Source organism: Danio rerio, chromosome 4 (assembly GCF_052040795.2).
Source record: "Danio rerio strain M-AB ecotype USA chromosome 4, GRCz13ab, whole genome shotgun sequence".
NCBI lineage: Eukaryota > Metazoa > Chordata > Actinopteri > Cypriniformes > Danionidae > Danio > Danio rerio.
The window spans coordinates 47,700,928-47,719,214 of record NC_141024.2 but is presented as its reverse complement, the minus strand read 5'-3'; the positions used below and the strand labels follow the sequence as shown (position 1 = coordinate 47,719,214).

Genomic DNA, 18,287 nt, shown 5'->3' with positions numbered 1-18,287 from the left:
ATATCTGCTAAGAATCGGAACTGGCGAAGATATGTCCGTGTGCAGATGAAACTGGCCAGCATACTGACTCTAAGCGACTTTAAGTAAACGATGAAGCATTAATTAAATATAAGGATTTATTGGGTTAATCAATCTAAATTAGACCTAATCACGACCTATAAGGTAATCAGCTTGAATTAGATGAATCTAAATCTAAAATTATTATAAATTGGAGTCAGATTAAAATTCAGAGCTAGAAACAAATTAAAATAAATTATAACAAACAAAAATATTTATTTTCACATGTGCTAAAAGGTTTACACGCATTTAACCTTCACCCATGCTGTTAGCTCCGTCATGGGACTAATAGATGGACCCTCACATGTGTGTGTATTTATATAGTTTATAACCATAATAGTTCTACAGTTTCTTCTATTTCACTTGTTGATTTCTATTTTATTGCGCATTTTATTTAAATAGTGTATTTATTTTGTTAAAGAGCCCATATTATGGTTTTTTGAAAATGCCCTTCCATGTAGTGTGTAACACAGCTCTAAGTGAAGTGAAATATCCAGCTGAGGCTTAAATCTGTAAGTGTACAGTGTTTAAAACTGTTGATTCATCTATAAAAGAGTCGACTCATAGTGCTTCAAATGAGTCGTCTTGATAACGGATCATTAGGTGTTTTGTGATGACGTATCTACGAAACACAAATAGTTGCGTGCGCAAACCCGGGAGATTTGAAAACTGCGGCCTCACCCACTAACACAGAAAAAAAGCCACACACGCGCGCGCCGGTCGAATGTGATGTCACACTGTGCAGATGGATATTATTGAGTCTCTACCCAAAGATGAAACCTCAGCATTAGCCCAGCCTTGAGCAGTTTGAGTGCTTCTGGAAACTACATGCTTTAGACTGGGTGTATATTACATGCTTAATAATCAATTTTTAGACTGTGTGTGTGTGTGTGTGTGTGTGTGTGTGTGTGTGTGTGTAGGCCTATTATTATTTAAAATAAAATTTAAAAATAAAAATGATTATATTATGTAAAAAAATATTATTCTTTATAATTATATCCAGTTCCCCTAAAACTTTGCTTAAATACCATATACATTTATTAAATAAATAAAACCAAAAAGTAAATAACTGTTTAGTCTGACAAGTTTTCTGGACATATCAAATTTCAGCACAACACTAACTAACTAGTCTCACTCACACACACACACTTGTACACACTCTCACTAACACACTCACTCTTGTACATGCTCTCTCACACACACCTACATTCTATCTCAATTCAATCAGAATGACTTTTTTAGCATAATTGGAAATGATACAATGTTGCCAACACAAACACATAGACATCTCACAGACACATGTACATGCTCTCACTTACAAATATAAGCCCTCTCTCTCACACACACACTTCTACATGCTCTCTCATAAACATGTACTGGCTCTCTCTCTTACACACACTACTACATGCTGTCTTTCACTCACACACACACACACACATATGTGTTATACACATATGTGTTATACACACATATATAATGATACTTATGATACTTATTTATATAATTTTATGTGCTCATTAGGCTTTCGATAGGTGGTTGCATTATTATTATTTGGTCATGAAGGTATTAATTGTTTTAAATAGTTTTTTAGCTAATAATGTTTGTGATGTCATACATGCTACAAAAGGCTTTTGAAGCTGACAAGACGTGGAGCAACCATGACCAGAGCGTTTCAGAGAGAAGGTGTCTCTCAAAATGCAGTGGCCCAGCTCGCTGCAATTGCAGAGCTGTACTTTGCTAACAGGGACCAATTTAACAGAATCAGCTTCACACCAGGAAAATTAACAGAGTTCGCTGAAAAGGGTTAAGAGCTCATTTTTGGAGACTTTTGCATAAAGGTTGTATCAATGAAAAGGAAGAGTTCACTTTTGTCTTTTTATCTGAATAAGTGATTAGAGTAGATTTGCTATCTCACTTATTGTTAAGGCCATATTTATTGTATGTTTCTTTGTTCAATAATGCTCCTGTTTACTGTTGCTAAAATGTAGAAGCAAAAACCTACAGCACAATAAGCTTAGCTTATACAGTTGAAGTCAGAATTATTAGCCCCCTTTTGATTTTTTTTCCCTTTTTTAAATATTTCCCAAATGATGTTTAACAGAGCAAGGAAATTTTCACAGCATGTCTGATAATATTTTTTCTTCTGGAGAAAGTATTATTTGTTTTATTATGGCAAGAATAAAAGCAGGTTAAAAAATTTTTAAAGCCATTTTTGGGACAAAATTATTAGCCTCTTTAAGCTATTTGTTCGATAGTCTTCAGAACAAACCATCATTATACAATAACTTGCCTAATTACCCTAACCTGCCTAGTTCACCCTATTAACTTAGTTAAGCCTTTAAATGTCACTTTAAGCTGTATAGAAGTATCTTGAAGAGTATCAAGTAAAATATTATTTACTGTCATTATGGCAAAGATAAAATAAATAAGTTATTAGAAATGGGTTTTTAAAACTATTATGCTTGGAAATGTGCTGAAACAATCTCCCCTCCATTACACAGAAATTGGGGGGAAAAAATAAACAGGGGCGCTAATAATACAGGGGGGCTAATAATTCTGACTTCAACTGTAATGCCAAAGGAAAAAAAAATATTGACATCGGATGAAAATTTTTAAAATTCCGACTAAATTAATTAATTTTCTTTTCAGCTTAGTCACTTTATTAATCTGGGGTTGCCACAATGGAATGAACCACCAGCTTATCCAGCAACATCCATGTTTTACACAGCAGATGCCCTTCCAGCTGCAATGCATCACTGGGAAACATCCAAGCACACACATATTTGAGCCTACTCAATTTACCTGTACCACATGTCTTTGGACTTGTGGAGGGAACCGGAGCACCCAGAGGACACCCACGCGAACACAGGGAGAACATGCAAACTCCACACAGAAATCCCACCTGACCTAGCTGAGGCTCGAACCAACGACCTTCTTACTGTGAGGTGAACCTTCTACCCTCTGCGGCACCACATTGCCCGCCATTTGAATTGTTTTTCTAAAATTAGTTTTTTTTTCAGCCTACTGTTTGAAAGATAATGAAAAAAATATTTGCCACAAAAAAAGTTTAATTGCAGAACTGAGACTTAAAAAAATATTCATTTAAAAAAAATGTATATGGTGGCTGCATGGTGGTGCAGTGGGTAGCATGTTTGCCTCACAGCAAGGAGGTCACTAGTTTGAGCCTCGGCTGGGTCAGTTGGTGTTTCTGTGCTGATCATCTCCCGATGTTTGTGTGGGTTTCCTCTGGGTGCTCTGGTTTCCCTGACAAGTCCAAAAACATGTGGTACAGGGGAATTGGGTAGGCTAATTTGTATGTAGTGTATGAGTGTGTGAATGAGTATATATGGTTGTTTTCCAGTGATGGGTTGCAGCTGGAAGGGCATCTGCTGCATAAAACATATGCTGAATATGTTGGTAGTTCATTCTGCTTTGGCTACCCCTAATTAATAAAGGGACTAAGCTGAAAAAAATGAATGAATAAATGTTATATGGCAATTAAAGGTTTTGCATCTGAACTCTTCAAATGTAACAATTGTTTTTAGTTGTCCTGAAGTAAATGTTTTCCTCAGCTTAATTATCTGGGCTGTTTATTTTGTTTTTTGACAGCAATACATTAAAAGCAGTTGGATGAACTAATGACTCTGGTATTTATTTTTATGTTCTTGTATGTGTGGTGCTGTTGTGTCTGTTTTCAAATATTTGCATCAGTGTTGCTACTACCTGTCTGTTGACTATCTGCTGAACATTTACAGAATAGTAACCATGCTGTCTGTGATGTTGGCTCCTTACAGTCATTCACCAGCATTTCTTAATTTTTCACTTCATATTGATGGGCCTAGTGTGACAACAGATGAGCAGATAAATGTAACTTAAAGTAAACTAACTGTCTACTGAAAGTTGGGTTAAATGTAACGAATAGTTGGTTGAAGACTTTTGCAAATGCATGCCTGAAATTTTTACCTAACCCTAACTTTATATTTGTTTAAAGTTCATTTTAAATTATGTTGTGTTGCTTCTTATAGGCATCTGAATGTTTACTAAGTCTATTGATAAACTGATTAACAACTACATGCAGACAATGACAACAAAAAAATCTTGATGGTAAATTTTCTGAAAACTTGTTTAAGATTTGTTGCATATCTACTAATACACTGTAATACACTACAACCTAATTTGGTAGCATGTAACTTATCAAAAGTTTAATAAATGTTTAGGATTTGTTGCATATCTACTAATACTCTGTTGAACATCTGTTGAAGATTTGTTACATATCTACTGATAGATTGTTGACCATCTAGAACTTATTTTGGTAACACAACTTACTAAAAGTTTAATAAATGTTTACGTGTTGTAAAAATTGTAATGATTGCCTAAGAACATTTAAAAGACAATCTACAGATACTACCCAGATGAGAGTAAACAGATAAGAACTTGAAAAGTAACTTATGGTCAACAGACTATCTAAAGGGGGACCATCAAAATAAAGTGTTACCATTAAGAGAAGATTGTATCCTGGCACAAGCATAGAAGATGGAACAAGGTTTGTAAAAAACAGATTTCCAGAAGAGACGGTCTCCCTACCATACAGTACCAAAATCGAGACGGCTGAAGGGGCACAGCACTTTAGAGTCATGCACACCAATCAGGTAAAAACCTGTCGACTACGCATGAGCTCAGACCATGTGATGAAGGAATGCCCAGAATTCAGGTGCTTCAAATGTGACGAAAGGGGACATTTCGCTAGGACCTGTACAGCTGTGTTGGGCCCGGATTGTAAATTGGCCCTAATACCTGCAGGGAGCTTGTCACGCTGAGTTGGCTTTGTCCGCTTGAATGACAAACGCGTACACCTTGTTTTATCCTTGCACGCCTAACTTCGCTGGAGAAAGCGCTTGTGGGGTTTCTGTAGTGTAGTGGTCATCACGTTCGCCTAACACGCGAAAGGTCCTCGGTTCGAAACCGAGCAGAAACAGTGCTCTTCTTTTGGCAAGAAAATAATAGCATCCACTGCCTCAACAGCAATGATCGTCAACAGGCACCCAATCAAAAAGGGTTATCTGCTAGTTGTACTTCTGAAGGTTTCCATAGTGTAGTGGTTATCACGTTTGCCTTACACGCGAAAGGTCCCCAGTTCGAAACTGGGTGGAAACAACCTCTGTCTTTTACGACAATTGTCAAATCAGGCTTCTGTTGAGTACTGACGTTCACTGAAAACATTCTTTCTGCAGAGCGTTGTGAGGCTAGAAGTTTGAATTCAACTCAGTGTTTACCTCCCCTCGCGGTGTCGCAAACTTGCGTAGAATCTGATTTCTTTTAGCTTTGTGTTATGCATGAGCAGGTGGCCAGTGCGTTTGCTGGCCCTCCACGATGCGGACCGTACAAGACAGCTCTATAAAAAAAGACTACAAATACTTAAAGCACCACTGGCCTATTGGTTTCCGTAGTGTAGTGTTTATCATGTTTGCATTACACGCTAAAGGTCTCCTGTTCGAAACTGGGCCGAAGCATACAATTAGTGGACATTTTTGTTCAAAGCGACATACAATAGTGGAGGTATTTAGCGATTCAACAAGACGAGGCAATGCATACGAAAAAGGGCTATATATTCCAAGTAATTTGTTTGTGCTCAGGGAATTTAGTGCTGGAGTAGGAGTGTCGTTTTCTTTAGAGAGAGGGATATTCACCGGGGTTCGGGTGTACTCTGAAGAGATGGGTGTTAGCTGTCGTTTGAAGGAGACCAGTGTATCCGTAATCCGAGTGGGAATGGCAAAGTGATTCCACCAGCGTAGAACATTGAATGAAAACATTGTGGAAAGTGACTTTCAGTCTCTCTGCGATGGCACCACAAGACAGTGCTCTCACCCTAACCGGAGGCTCCTGTGGTTATCACGATGGCTTTACAAGCGGAGGGTCTCCTGTTAGCAACTGGGCGGAAACATTCAGATTTGCTTTTACGCGCATTCTCAATTGGCTCTCTGCTCACTGGATGATGCACGATACAAGGTCGTGGATCTGTCAAATGTCATGACTTGACGTTGCACGAGGATTTGACGAAAAAATGCCCTGCAAACCTTAAAAATCAACACCATCCCAGGACAATTCTTTTGATCCCCTTTCGGTGCACTTGCATTAAAGCCTGCGTGATGCGGCGCTTTGTCAGTGTTACTGTATCATTCGGACATGGTGGCAGGGAGTTAAAGACTTCAGCCAGAGCGCATCGTCACAGGCTCGGTTTGTCAGAAGTGGGATTCGAACCCACAGCTCCAGGGGAGACTGCGACCTGAACGCAGCGCCTAAGACCGCTCGGCCATCCTGACATGCAAGTTTGGCAGGAGCTGTCTCCTGGGAGCCACACCGCACTACCGTGACATGGAATCTGGTGTTTCACAGCTTGCCCAGCTCCAGCTGTCCACCTCATTGGCGCAGCAGGCAGCTAAGCTGTGCTCGGCTCCTGGGGCTGTGCCTAGTTTCAATAGCCAACACTTGACAGCTGTCATTGCTTACGACCACACCACCCTGAGGGCGCTATAGAGCAAACAGGAAGTGAGTTGGCAGCAGTGAGGAGAGAAAGGCTCTCCCCATTTTGCTTGTCTACCTTTTTGTTTATTGACCTTGAGTGGTTTGTTTGTTTGTTTTATTTTTGTCTTTAAAAACCACCTAACAGCAGCATTTTGCTGACTGAAGGGTGGTTATGTTGTGTTTTTTATTTTTAATCATGGACAGATTCCCCGGCAACGACACGGAAATGGAGGGACTTGCACGAAAGGATAAAGAAAATGGGCTGGATAATAGACGAAGAGATAAAAAAAAAATGGACTTGACAGCAGACAAAGAGATAAATAAAATGAAGAGCCCGGCCAACGAAGAGGTGAAAAAGGTAAGGATAAGCAAGAGATACAAAGAAGAGTGTGCACAAAGGAAGCAACAGTAACTGTAGAAGTAGAAAATGTAAAAGATGCAAGAAGGTTTGATATAATCAAAGCAGTCACAGAGCTGATTGGAGAAGGAAGAATTCTGGCGGTGAGACCCAAACAAACAAGGGAGTATGAAGTAACAATGGAGACTTAAGATGACACCGAAATTTTAATAGACAATGGAATGACAATTAAAGGAGTGAAATCTGAAGTACGGAGGTTACAAAACAGAGACTATGTTGTTTCGTTCAAGCATCTGCCTGTTTACCTAGCTGATGAAGAAATTTTAAGCAAGCTAGAGGGATGGGGAGTTTTCCCCATGTCTAAAACTAAAAGAAGTCTGTATCTAGGCACAAGCATAGAAGATGGAACAAGGTTTGTAAAAAACAGATTTCCAGAAGAGACGGTCTCCCTACCATACAGTACCAAAATCGAGACGGCTGAAGGGGCACAGCACTTTAGAGTCATGCACACCAATCAGGTAAAAACCTGTCGACTACGCATGAGCTCAGACCATGTGATGAAGGAATGCCCAGAATTCAGGTGCTTCAAATGTGACGAAAGGGGACATTTCGCTAGGACCTGTACAGCTGTGTTGGGCCCGGATTGTAAATTGGCCCTAATACCTGCAGGGAGCTTGTCACGCTGAGTTGGCTTTGTCCGCTTGAATGACAAACGCGTACACCTTGTTTTATCCTTGCACGCCTAACTTCGCTGGAGAAAGCGCTTGTGGGGTTTCTGTAGTGTAGTGGTCATCACGTTCGCCTAACACGCGAAAGGTCCTCGGTTCGAAACCGAGCAGAAACAGTGCTCTTCTTTTGGCGAGAAAATAATAGCATCCACTACCTCACCAGCAATGATCGTCAACAGGCACCCAATCAAAAAGGGTTATCTGCTAGTTGTACTTCTGAAGGTTTCCATAGTGTAGTGGTTATCACGTTCGCCTTACACGCGAAAGGTCCCCAGTTCGAAACTGGGTGGAAACAACCTCTGTCTTTTACGACAATTGTCAAATCAGGCTTCTGTTGAGTACTGACGTTCACTGAAAACATTCTTTCTGCAGAGCGTTGTGAGGCTAGAAGTTTGAATTCAACTCAGTGTTTACCTCCCCTCGCGGTGTCGCAAACTTGCGTAGAATCTGATTTCTTTTAGCTTTGTGTTATGCATGAGCAGGTGGCCAGTGCGTTTGCTGGCCCTCCACGATGCGGACCGTACAAGACAGCTCTATAAAAAAAGACTATAAATACTTGAAGCACCACTGGCCTGGATGCACGATACAAGGTCGTGGATCTGTCAAATGATCTGTCAAATGTCATGACTTGACGTTGTATGAGGATTTGACGAAAAAATGCCCTGCAGACCTTAAAAATCAACACCATCCCAGGACAATTCTTTTGATCCCCTTTCGGTGCACTTGCATTAAAGCCCGCGTGATGCGGCGCTTTGTCAGTGTTACTGTATCATTCGGACATGGTGGCAGGGAGTTAAAGACTTCAGCCTGAGCGCATCGCCGCAGGCTCGGTTTGTCAGAAATGGGATTCGAAGCCACGCCTCCAGGGGAGACTGCGACCTGAACGCCAGCTGCCGAAGGATAGTCCGACAATATTTCACAAATGTTGAAGATGAGAGCCAATCGGAGCGATACGCTCTAACATTGTAGCCAATCACGTTGCAGTGCTTCAACATTTGCATCCAATCGCGGACCGGAATTCTCAACATTTGACCAATCAGAGTCGAGACAATGTTGAAGCCGGGGGGTAGGAACTGTTCCAAGAATCACCGCTAGGTGTGCAGTGAAACAGGTTAGTCAGATGTCAATCAATTTTCTGAACTGAGCCGAAGGTACACGAAGGAATGACACGGTCCTCTGGAGGCGGGTCAGAGGTAAAAAAAAAGTTCATTGACCATCAGTGATATTCAACGAACAGCATCATTCGACAGAGCACAGCATCGTTTTGCTTGCAGTAAAGGATTTTTTCCGATAGTGATTTCTTAAAAAAGGTATGAAAAACTACACAATTGCACGAATTAATGTTTTAGTGTCTTGTATTTCAAATTTGGATACTTTAATTCAAAACCGTTTAATTTATAGGAGAAAAATGTCTGAAAAATCTCATAAAACTATGTCAGACGCTGACTGGATTTCACGTCTGAAAAAGTTTGCCAGCACAGGAGTTTGGCCATCAAATGAGGGCAACAGGCCAGCTCCTCAACAAAAAAAGTGGCATGAGATTTATCAAAGGGTGTGTATTTCGTTTACATGATATAACGTTTGCTCAAATTTGCTTAACAGAGTAACGTTAACTTGTTAGGCTTCAGTACATTCAGTACAGTATCTGTGTAAAACATGTCATACTTGTTTTTAAATATTAAAGTGTTTTAAATTGCATGTATTTTGAGATTTACGTCGAATAATTTAGTAAGTTTGACCGTTTATGAGAGAGATCTGAAAAGGTGGGGGAAGGGATTATGAGTACAGTATACAGCATGTGGTTTTAAGGCCTGAAATGTTCCTGTCCAGTTCCTTTTATTCTTCTTTTCGTTTTTGGAGATACAAACTGTACGATTACATATTAGACAAATATTAAACACATTCTAGAAACAGTGGTAAATTAATTTACAGAGCTATTGTGTGCTTTATTAAGGGAGTCATTGAGTAAAAATTCTTATTTAGTTATAAAAGTTTTTTGTATTGTGTAAAATTATTTAATATATCTTTCATGATTTTTTCAGATTGAGAAATGCCCATTGCAATCTCGTGGGCAGAGGACTTTGCTTGGAGGTGTGCTGAAATGCACATGTGGTTTTCACACTCAAAAGGTACATTTTTGAGTCAATATGTGTTTATTTTTATTTACTAGAATGCCTTTCCTTTTTCATGATTATATGTATTTTTGTGATTTATTTTCAGCAGAGTACTGCTTCTGCTGCTCCAGCACAAACGGTGCAACAACCTGCCCCTACTGTACCTGCTCAAGAGGTGATGGAGACGAGACAACTTGAGGCCCAGCCCCAGCCCCCGTCTACTCCATCAGTGGCATCAAAGATTTCACCGCAATTGTCAATGGTACATTTTTTTAAAAATCAAAAGAAATGACAATTTCAGTGTTTCAAGTGTTCAAGGTGTTCAAAGTTCAGTTCAAAGTTCAAACATAGGAGAGAAAAGAACAAAAAGCAATAAAAAAGTTGAGGTGTTGCTAGAGACCTGCTTCTTTTCACACCTCTTGTACAGCGGGGGGGTTGGGGGGGGGGGGGGGTAGCAGACACTTGCTGATTGGTCGGTTTGAGTTTCTGTGATTGGATTAAATTACATGGTCAGGTCATGGTCAGGGTCACAGTTTTTAAAGCTACATTTTAACCTCTTGTCTTCAGATAATGATACATAATAAACACTAATAGTAAATACTTTGTTTTGATTTTAAGTGTAAGCTAAAATTTGTACTTTTTCTAAACAACGAGTCTGAGGTATTATCTTGAAAAAGTACTTATTTAAAAATATATATATATATATTTTTTTTTTGCTACCACAGGTATGATAATATTTTTTCTTCTGGGAGAAAGTCTTATTTGTTTTATTTCGAATACATTTTTCAAGGTCAATATTATGAGCCTCTTTAAGCTTTTTTTTTTTTTTTTTTTTGGCATAGTCTACAAAACAAACCATCGTTATACAATAACTTGCCTAATTACCCTAACCTGCCTATTTAACCTAATTTACCTAGTTAAACCTTCAAATGTCACTTTAAGTGGTATAAAAGTTCTTGAAGAATATCTAGTCAAATATTATTTACTGTCATCAGGGCAAAGATAAAATAAAACAGTTCTTAGGAATGAGTTATTAAAACTTTGATGTTTAAAAAAATGTGCTGAACAAATCTTCTCTCCATTAAACAGAAATTGGTGGAAAAAAATTAAAAAGCGGGCTAATAAATCAGACTTCAACTGTATATAACACATAGTGTGATGTTGTGATATACAATGTATGTTTTTGTTGAAATGCATGATGTAATAATAGTACAATAATACTGTATATAACATAATGCAATACTTACGGAACCCCGGAAGCGACGTAGTGGGGGAGAAAAAAATTGGCTGGGTAAAAAAAAAATAATGGGTGAAAGAAAAAAAATGGGTGGGAGGAAAATATATAATTCTAAGTTTTTGCGTTCTCTCGCAAAGTTTTGCGTTCCCTCGCAAAGATGTTTTGCGTTATCTCGCAAAGATGTTTTGCGTTCCCTCGCAAAGTTGTTTTGCGTTCCCTCGCAAAGATGTTTTGCGTTCCCTCGCAAAACTGTTTCTCCACAAACACTTCCTGTTCACTGCACTCACGTTAACCCTCCCGTTTTTGCTGAATTTCTCCCATATTTTACCATTCTATCCCACTTTCTTTACATTACTGTGCGCTGATTGTCGCCTTTCACTTTGCAACCTCTGAACCAGTGAATGCATGTTTAAGCGCTGACTGACAGACGCGCTTCGTACAATAAACTGATCCCAGATCAGCGTCTGTACGCGCCATTTAAAGGGACACTTCTGTTATCAAACAAGTGCGAAGCAAATGAATCTCATGTTTTGTTTAGTTTGATAACAGAGGTGTCTCTGTAAGAATGCACAGATCTATAATGAAAGCAGTCCATTACTTTAGAAACTGTTTGTGCTCATTTAAGAGAAAATAAGCGGTTTAAAATAAAACATGCAGGACGGAGATGTTTCATATTATTCAGTGTATTTGTCTGTTTAAACATACACCCGCTCCTCTGTAAATGGCGTGTACAGACGCTGATCTGGGATCAGTTTATTGTACGAAGCGCGTCTGTCAGTCAGCGCTTATACATGCATTCACTGGTTCATAGGTAGCATACGCACAGTAATGTAAAGAAAGTGGGATAGAATGGTAAAATACGGGAGAATTTCGGCAAAAACGGGAGGGTTTACGTGAGTGCAGTGAACAGGAAGTGTTTGTGGAGAAACAGTTTTGCGAGAGAACGCAAAACAACTTTGCGAGGGAACGCAAAACATCTTTGCGAGGGAACGCAAAACATCTTTGCGAGACAACGCAAAACATCTTTGCGAGGGAACGCAAAACATCTTTGCGAGGGAACGCAAAACTTTGCGAGAGAACGCAAAAAACTTAGAAATATATATTTTCCTCCCACCCATTTTTTTTCTTTCACCCATTATTTTTTTTTCACCCACCCATTTTTTTTCTCCCCCACTACGTCCCTTCCGGGGTTCCGTAAATACTTTATTCCTTTGGTAGTAAAAAAAAATATTTGTTTGCATATTGCTCCTTGATCCAGAAAACTATAATTTTAATCAAAGCCTAATGTGTCACATTTATTTGCAATGAACCAGTTGTCTAATTAAATCTATTCTAACTTATATCTTATTTCTACCTGTAAAAGTAGCAGAGGGTGGTAGTAAAAAACAGCTTGAACTCGAAACACTGTAGAGAAATCAAACTGATTGTACAACTGACATATAGAAAGATAGTTTCTAATTGCTTGAAATTTAATGTGATATACACTAATGTTCAAAAAATTATTATTGTTAAAATATAAAAGCTTAATATTACTCATATTTTGCAAGAATTCTATTGTGTTTGATTTGCTCATAAATTAAATCGCTTTTATTTGATATGAATTGTTTGAATAAATTATTCTTTATTTATTTAATTTGCCTATATTATTATTTCACATTATTCCAGTTTTTACTAAATATTTGATCAAATAAATGTAGCCTTGATAAACATAATTAAAACATAAAAAAAATACATTAAGCAGATCGCAAACCTTTGAACAGTAGTGTACATTTTGCCATTGTGAACACAGTGTTTTTACTGAAATGCTTTTTGTCTTGCCCTTTTTGAGTTCACCAAACCAAGATTTTCCGGATCCCACATTGCTGCAGCAAAGCCAAATCTTAGTGTGGCTAGAAGACCATCACAGGTTGACGTTCAGCCCAGTTCAGCAGTGTGTAGTGCTTCTACACCAAGCACGGCTGTAAGTATTGTCATAATCCACATAGCTTTCTGAGAGAATTTGGTATAAGCATTTGTTTTACGTAAATTCGTATTTTTATTAAGTACAGTCACATTAAATCTCAATAAAACATCTCTGTAGTATTCTTTTAGTGCATAAAAACATATATATTAAAAATAAGCACCATTCTTTAAACTTTTTGTTCTGCATAGAAGCGCTGTGACAAAATTTTACAGTTTAGCAGCAATCATTCATTTCCAATGTATTTTATACATTAATGTTCAAATAAAGTAATGGTTGCAAAAAATTCTGATTAGTTAATGTTACTTATAGATATATATTTACAAAATGCACTTTGTTATACTGCTTGTTTGTAATGACACAGGACCTTCAAGTTTCTGCCCCCGTCCTCACATCCACTACGGCAGTGACCAGTTCCACAGAGCCGTCCGGCATTGTCTCAGTAAGTAATTTCATATTTTCTGTCCAAAAAAAGGTAATTTGGTTTGCATATTTGCTGCCCCAGCTGAATTCACACAAAGTGGTTTTAAGACCAGCCAATTAAATTGACTTGATGTTAATTAACTAAGCTTGATATATGTATAAATGTTAACAAAATAAAGAGAGGAAAAAATAAAGCAAAGAATCACAAAAATTACTCCTTCTGCTGTTGATATTTTATGTTCACAGTAGTAAAAGAAAAGAAAATGGATGGAAAAGAAGTAGAAAGGAAAAAGAAAAATAACTGTATTGGAAAATACTTTTGCTTCTTTAAAGAAAATGTTTATTGGTGAAATTCTATTAATGATTTTTGGAATTGAAAAACATAATAAGGTATTTAAAAACAATCACTTAAAATCAAAGGTATTTAGATTATAATCATGATATCATGTGAGGGTACTCACTCAAATATGTAAGGTGCATTTACATTACCAGACTAAAGGTTTTATCTATTTTCCTTCACAGACTGCACCTTCTGGGTCATTGTTGCAAGCTCCATCAGCTGTTCCACTTCCGCGCCTTTGGGCTGAAACCTTGCCACCAGAGGACCACAAGTGGATTGCCAGCAGGCTTTTTAAAATGGGGTCCAAAGGAAAGCCAGAGCTTCGAGACAACCTCCAGCTCTGGTATTACCCTCCACAGCCTGCACTTACATACAATCAGGCTCCAGCTCCAGACAGATTTTTCTGTCATTCACTTTTGCTGTGGATGCCATACAAGCTGTGGAGGGTCAAAGTCCTGTGCCCTAATCCTGCATGTGGACAGCATCAGCTGACAGGTGGAGGTCTGCACAAAAGGGCACGGCAGGTTCTGGACATCGACAGGATGTACAACATGGTTACAGAAACCCTCATCTGTACCAAGTGCAAAGCCTCGCATGTGTCCTGGAATCAGACTGTCTTGCAGCAGCTGGATCTTGGCCATCGCTCAGAGTTTCGGGTCATTCTCACACAGAAGTGAGTAATTGAACACCTTTATTCCTCGTGCAGTTGTTAACCTATCATCACAGATATATGAAAATACTTTACAAATGATATATATATATATATATATATATATATATATATATATATATATATATATATATTTATTTATTTATTTATTTATATTAATATTCTTCTGTTCCTAAGGTACGCCTGTGATATAAGAGTCATTCGCCTACTGCGTGAGCGTGGACTAGGCACCAGCCCCACAAGGGTCATCAAACAACTGAAGGAAAACCACAGTGAAGAGTGGCTCCAGCGTCTGGCCCGCTACACCACTCAGTGTGTGGATTTCCTCAGTGGACCTGGGGTGTTGCCGATCACCTACCAGGAGCCCCCAGCACCTACAGTTGTGCCAAGCTGCAAGTGGCTCCTCACTGTCTACAGCCAGGACATCTTGACAAGGTTGAATGAAATCCATGCCAGGATAACATCGACCCATGGGTCCATCTTGAAGATGGATTCAACTAAAAAGGTTAGTGGATATTCAGCAATTTATAATTTCTTTATTATACTCCAGCATTGGTAAAAACCCTTTGTGTAGTCTGCTTGATCTGACGATACACCATGGTTCTTCTCTTGTCTAATCTAGATCACAAAAAAGCTGGCTGGGACAGCAAGAGGAACAGGACTCTGGCTCACCTCTGTTGGCAATGAGTTTGGTCAGGTGCTGATAAGTGTGCTCACTGCCCAGGAAGGAGCAGGACTGGACAGGATGGTGGATGGGCTGGTGAGAAGATACCAGGAGGCTGGTGTGGATCCACCTGCTGTTTTTTATGTGGACTGTGGGTGCTGCACTGATGTGGGTGAGACCAAACTCAAAGCCAGGTTCAGAGGATGGCCGGAGTTGACTGTGAAATTGGACATCTGGCACTTTATGCGCAGGATTGCCGTGGGATGTACAACTGATGCTCATCAACTGTATCCCATCTTCATGTCACGGATCTCTGCGTGCATTTTTGAATGGGATGCGGCTGATGTTTCTTTGCTACGCCAAGCATTTCAATAGATATTTTGTACAGAATATTTATTATGTTTTGGATCTCTGATTAAAATGTATGTTTTTGTTTGTTTCTTCCTTGACGTTGATCTTTTAAAACTACTTGCTACTTCAACACCCAATCAAACATGGCTCTTAAAATTTGTTTATTTATGTTTCATTTATTTTTTTCAGGTGAGCTCATTGGAGTGCAGTATCTGTTCCAGCAGACTGGTCAGGCACTGCAGAACATGAACCCAGACTGTGAGCAGACTGCTGAGCTCATTGAGGATCTCAATGTGGATGAGCGAGAAGAAGATGAGGGCTTCTGTGACATCAGTGAGGATCACTCTATTGTTGATCCGGAGGCTGCTCTGTCACCATCCTCCTCCACATTGAGATCGGGTTCCTCCACTGCAGTCACCAGCAGTGTCGCTTCTTTGCCAGTCTCCACATGCCCTGCACTGGTCCCTGACCCACCTGTGCAGCCTGAAGAACCAATTTCACCTGTGCCCTTAGAGCCAGAAGAGGCTACGGAAGATGATGACGAAGATAATTATGATGACGACGATGATGATGGTGATGAAGAGACTGTAAGTCCCACTAATTTCTGTCTTTACAATGATCTAGAATAATTTAAAAAATAAAGTGTAAAGTCAAACACGCATCAGGTTTATTTCCGTAGTGCAGCTTCAACATGATAACAGAATCAATTATGGAATTATGCATTGAACAATTTAATGTGCTATTTTTTTTTTTTTTGTTGTGCTTTCATTAGGCTGTTGACTACCAAAATATTCCGGCCTTCCAGCATGTGGACAGGCTGGCTGAATATCTGGTTGAGCTCCGGACCCACAAAAGCCTTAGCCTCACCAGCCAGGAGGCCAACGAGATTATTGGTCTTTGGCAAAGCCTGCATGACCAAGACAAGAAGCGGGTGGTGTATGCAGCTCGACACCAGAAGCGACTGCTGAGTGGGCGATTTAAAACACCCAAGAAGCCCACTCACACCCCTGGCGTGGAGAGCACTACCAGATGTGTGCTGGGTGCAAGCAGTGCTCCTGCTCAGTGGCCTGACTGTTGCCGTCTTGTGGAGACCATCTTTATTAGGCTTTGTACCATCCACCCTAGTCCCAAGCGAAAAGGCAAGGGAACTCTTTCAAGATGGTCTCTGATCCTGCAAGACTACCGCAGGATTAGGCAACTCGTACTGGGCAACAGCTTGGTAATGGGAGGTACATCCATGCAGCTGGTTGAGGTAAACCAGAATACCCTGATTCAGTGGTTTAATAACAGACAGAAGAAGCAGGAGCTGTCTGTGCTGGTTCAGGGTATTCAGTTGCCTCAACCCCTCCCAGAAGCCCAGGAACCTCTCCCAGTTGCCAAAAGTCTTCGGACAGAGCCAGACCAACCAGGAGAGCAGCACCAGTATGTGTTGCCAGAGAGCACAGCAGGTCAGGCAAGGCAGAGGCAGACATATGTTGGACGACCCCCACTTAGACCCAAAGCACCAGTACAGACCCAGGTCATATTTACACCACCAGCACCTGGAGCATCGCTGCAGATGGTACCCAACATATACATCCCAGCTACACCAGGGTACCAGGGTATGCCGATGTTTCAGGGTGTACCAATGTTCCAGGCTGTGCCAATGGTCCAGGGAATCCCTATGGCCCAGGGTATCCCGATGATGCAAGGAGTGCAGATGGCCCAGGGTATCCCAATGGTGCAGGGGATGCCACTCAGACAGCCACCCCTTCAGCCAACAATGTCCAGTACCAGCTCACAGCCTGCTGCATCACCGTCCACATCTGGAGCCATTCCCAAAAGACCGTACCGGAGAACTGTTCAAGCGAACACTTGTAAAAAGTGTGGGCAGTTCAAAACAAATGCCACAGGCCATAGCCAACTCAGGGGCAGGGTGTACTGCCCACAGACTGAAACTTTGACTAAAGAAGAGTGGCTAGAGGAAATGAAAAGGACCAATCCAAAATAATGTGTTTGTTTGTTTGTGTATGTATCAGAGGTGTGGACTCAAGTCATGTGACTTGGACTCGAGTCAGACTCGAGTCATGAATTTGATGACTTCAGACTCGACTCGACAAAATATAAAAAGACTTGCAACTCGACTTGGACTTGAACATAAATGATTCAGACTTTCACTTGGACTTGCGCCTATTGACTTGTAAAGACTTGCTACTTTCTATAAAAAGCCCAAAGATAAAAAGTATGTTGACACACAGAAAGCTCTATCTCTGCGTGTGTGTGCATGTGTGACAGAGAGCATGCACGCATACTTTCGACCACTAGCGCTTTGTGGCGCACTTCCGTGTTTTTGCACCAGCGGGAAATTTGAAGATGCCATTTTCATTCTGACTCGGAGAGTGAAATTAACACGTCCGCGATCTGCTCCTTTTGTTTTATTCAGCGGATTTACAACATCTTTCAAAGGTAAGAGACTTTACTACTCGCAATGTGTTACTGTTGTGCAAAAGCATTGTTTTACTGTTGTGTATAAGTCAATGAACTTCAGTTTTTTTAAACCAAATTTACCCTCTCGTGATTTATATCATATAATTATGAATGAACATGGCTGTAATTTATGTTTTTGCACTTGGTCGTTTGTGTCAATGCGCATATTATGTTTTATCTTTGTGTTTTGCCCATCCTCTGACAGTATTTTCTAACTATTTAATTAGTAGTAACATTGATTACATGCCATAATAACTAGATATATAATTTATTTTTAAAGCTCTTAAAACTGTTAAAAAAAAAAGTTTTTTGTTATTTTCTGGTGACATTTTGCAATAAGGTTTCCTTAGTTAATCTATGTACTAACATGAACTAATAATGAACTATACTTCTAAAC

General features: G+C 39.8%; 3 protein-coding genes and 4 non-coding genes across 7 annotated transcripts in view; 6 read left to right on the top strand and 1 right to left on the bottom strand.

The window, feature by feature from the left end:
* The window catches only part of LOC137491165 (uncharacterized), a 514,718-nt gene that overhangs the window by 156,239 nt on the left and 340,192 nt on the right, over nucleotides 1–18,287 (bottom strand). The gene's annotated exons all lie outside the window — the stretch shown is intronic.
* LOC141381647 (uncharacterized) overlaps nucleotides 1–18,287 on the top strand; it is a 751,802-nt gene that overhangs the window by 726,504 nt on the left and 7,011 nt on the right. The window lies entirely within an intron of this gene.
* On the top strand, nucleotides 4,960–5,032 carry trnav-aac (transfer RNA valine (anticodon AAC)). Its single transcript has one exon. It is a non-coding gene; the product is annotated as a tRNA-Val (tRNA).
* Nucleotides 5,139–5,211, top strand: trnav-uac (transfer RNA valine (anticodon UAC)). Its single transcript has one exon. It is a non-coding gene; the product is annotated as a tRNA-Val (tRNA).
* Nucleotides 7,709–7,781, top strand: trnav-aac (transfer RNA valine (anticodon AAC)). The gene has a single exon. It is a non-coding gene; the product is annotated as a tRNA-Val (tRNA).
* Nucleotides 7,888–7,960, top strand: trnav-uac (transfer RNA valine (anticodon UAC)). Its single transcript has one exon. It is a non-coding gene; the product is annotated as a tRNA-Val (tRNA).
* On the top strand, nucleotides 13,332–15,463 carry LOC137491453 (uncharacterized). Its single transcript, XM_087247660.1, has 4 exons — nucleotides 13,332–13,418; nucleotides 13,922–14,412; nucleotides 14,587–14,914; nucleotides 15,032–15,463. Exons 1-4 carry the CDS (start codon nucleotides 13,332–13,334, stop codon nucleotides 15,446–15,448), a joined length of 1,323 nt encoding a protein of 440 aa, XP_087103786.1. The 3' UTR covers nucleotides 15,449–15,463.

Excerpts from the sequence above, each read along its gene's own strand:
- LOC137491453 (XM_087247660.1), top strand. The coding sequence starts at position 13,332 with ATGACACAGGACCTTCAAGTTTCTGCCCCCGTCCTCACATCCACTACG. Across the intron at positions 13,419-13,921 it reads AGCCGTCCGGCATTGTCTCA|ACTGCACCTTCTGGGTCATT; the intron begins GTAAGTAATTTC and ends TTTCCTTCACAG. Across the intron at positions 14,413-14,586 it reads CGGGTCATTCTCACACAGAA|GTACGCCTGTGATATAAGAG; the intron begins GTGAGTAATTGA and ends TCTGTTCCTAAG.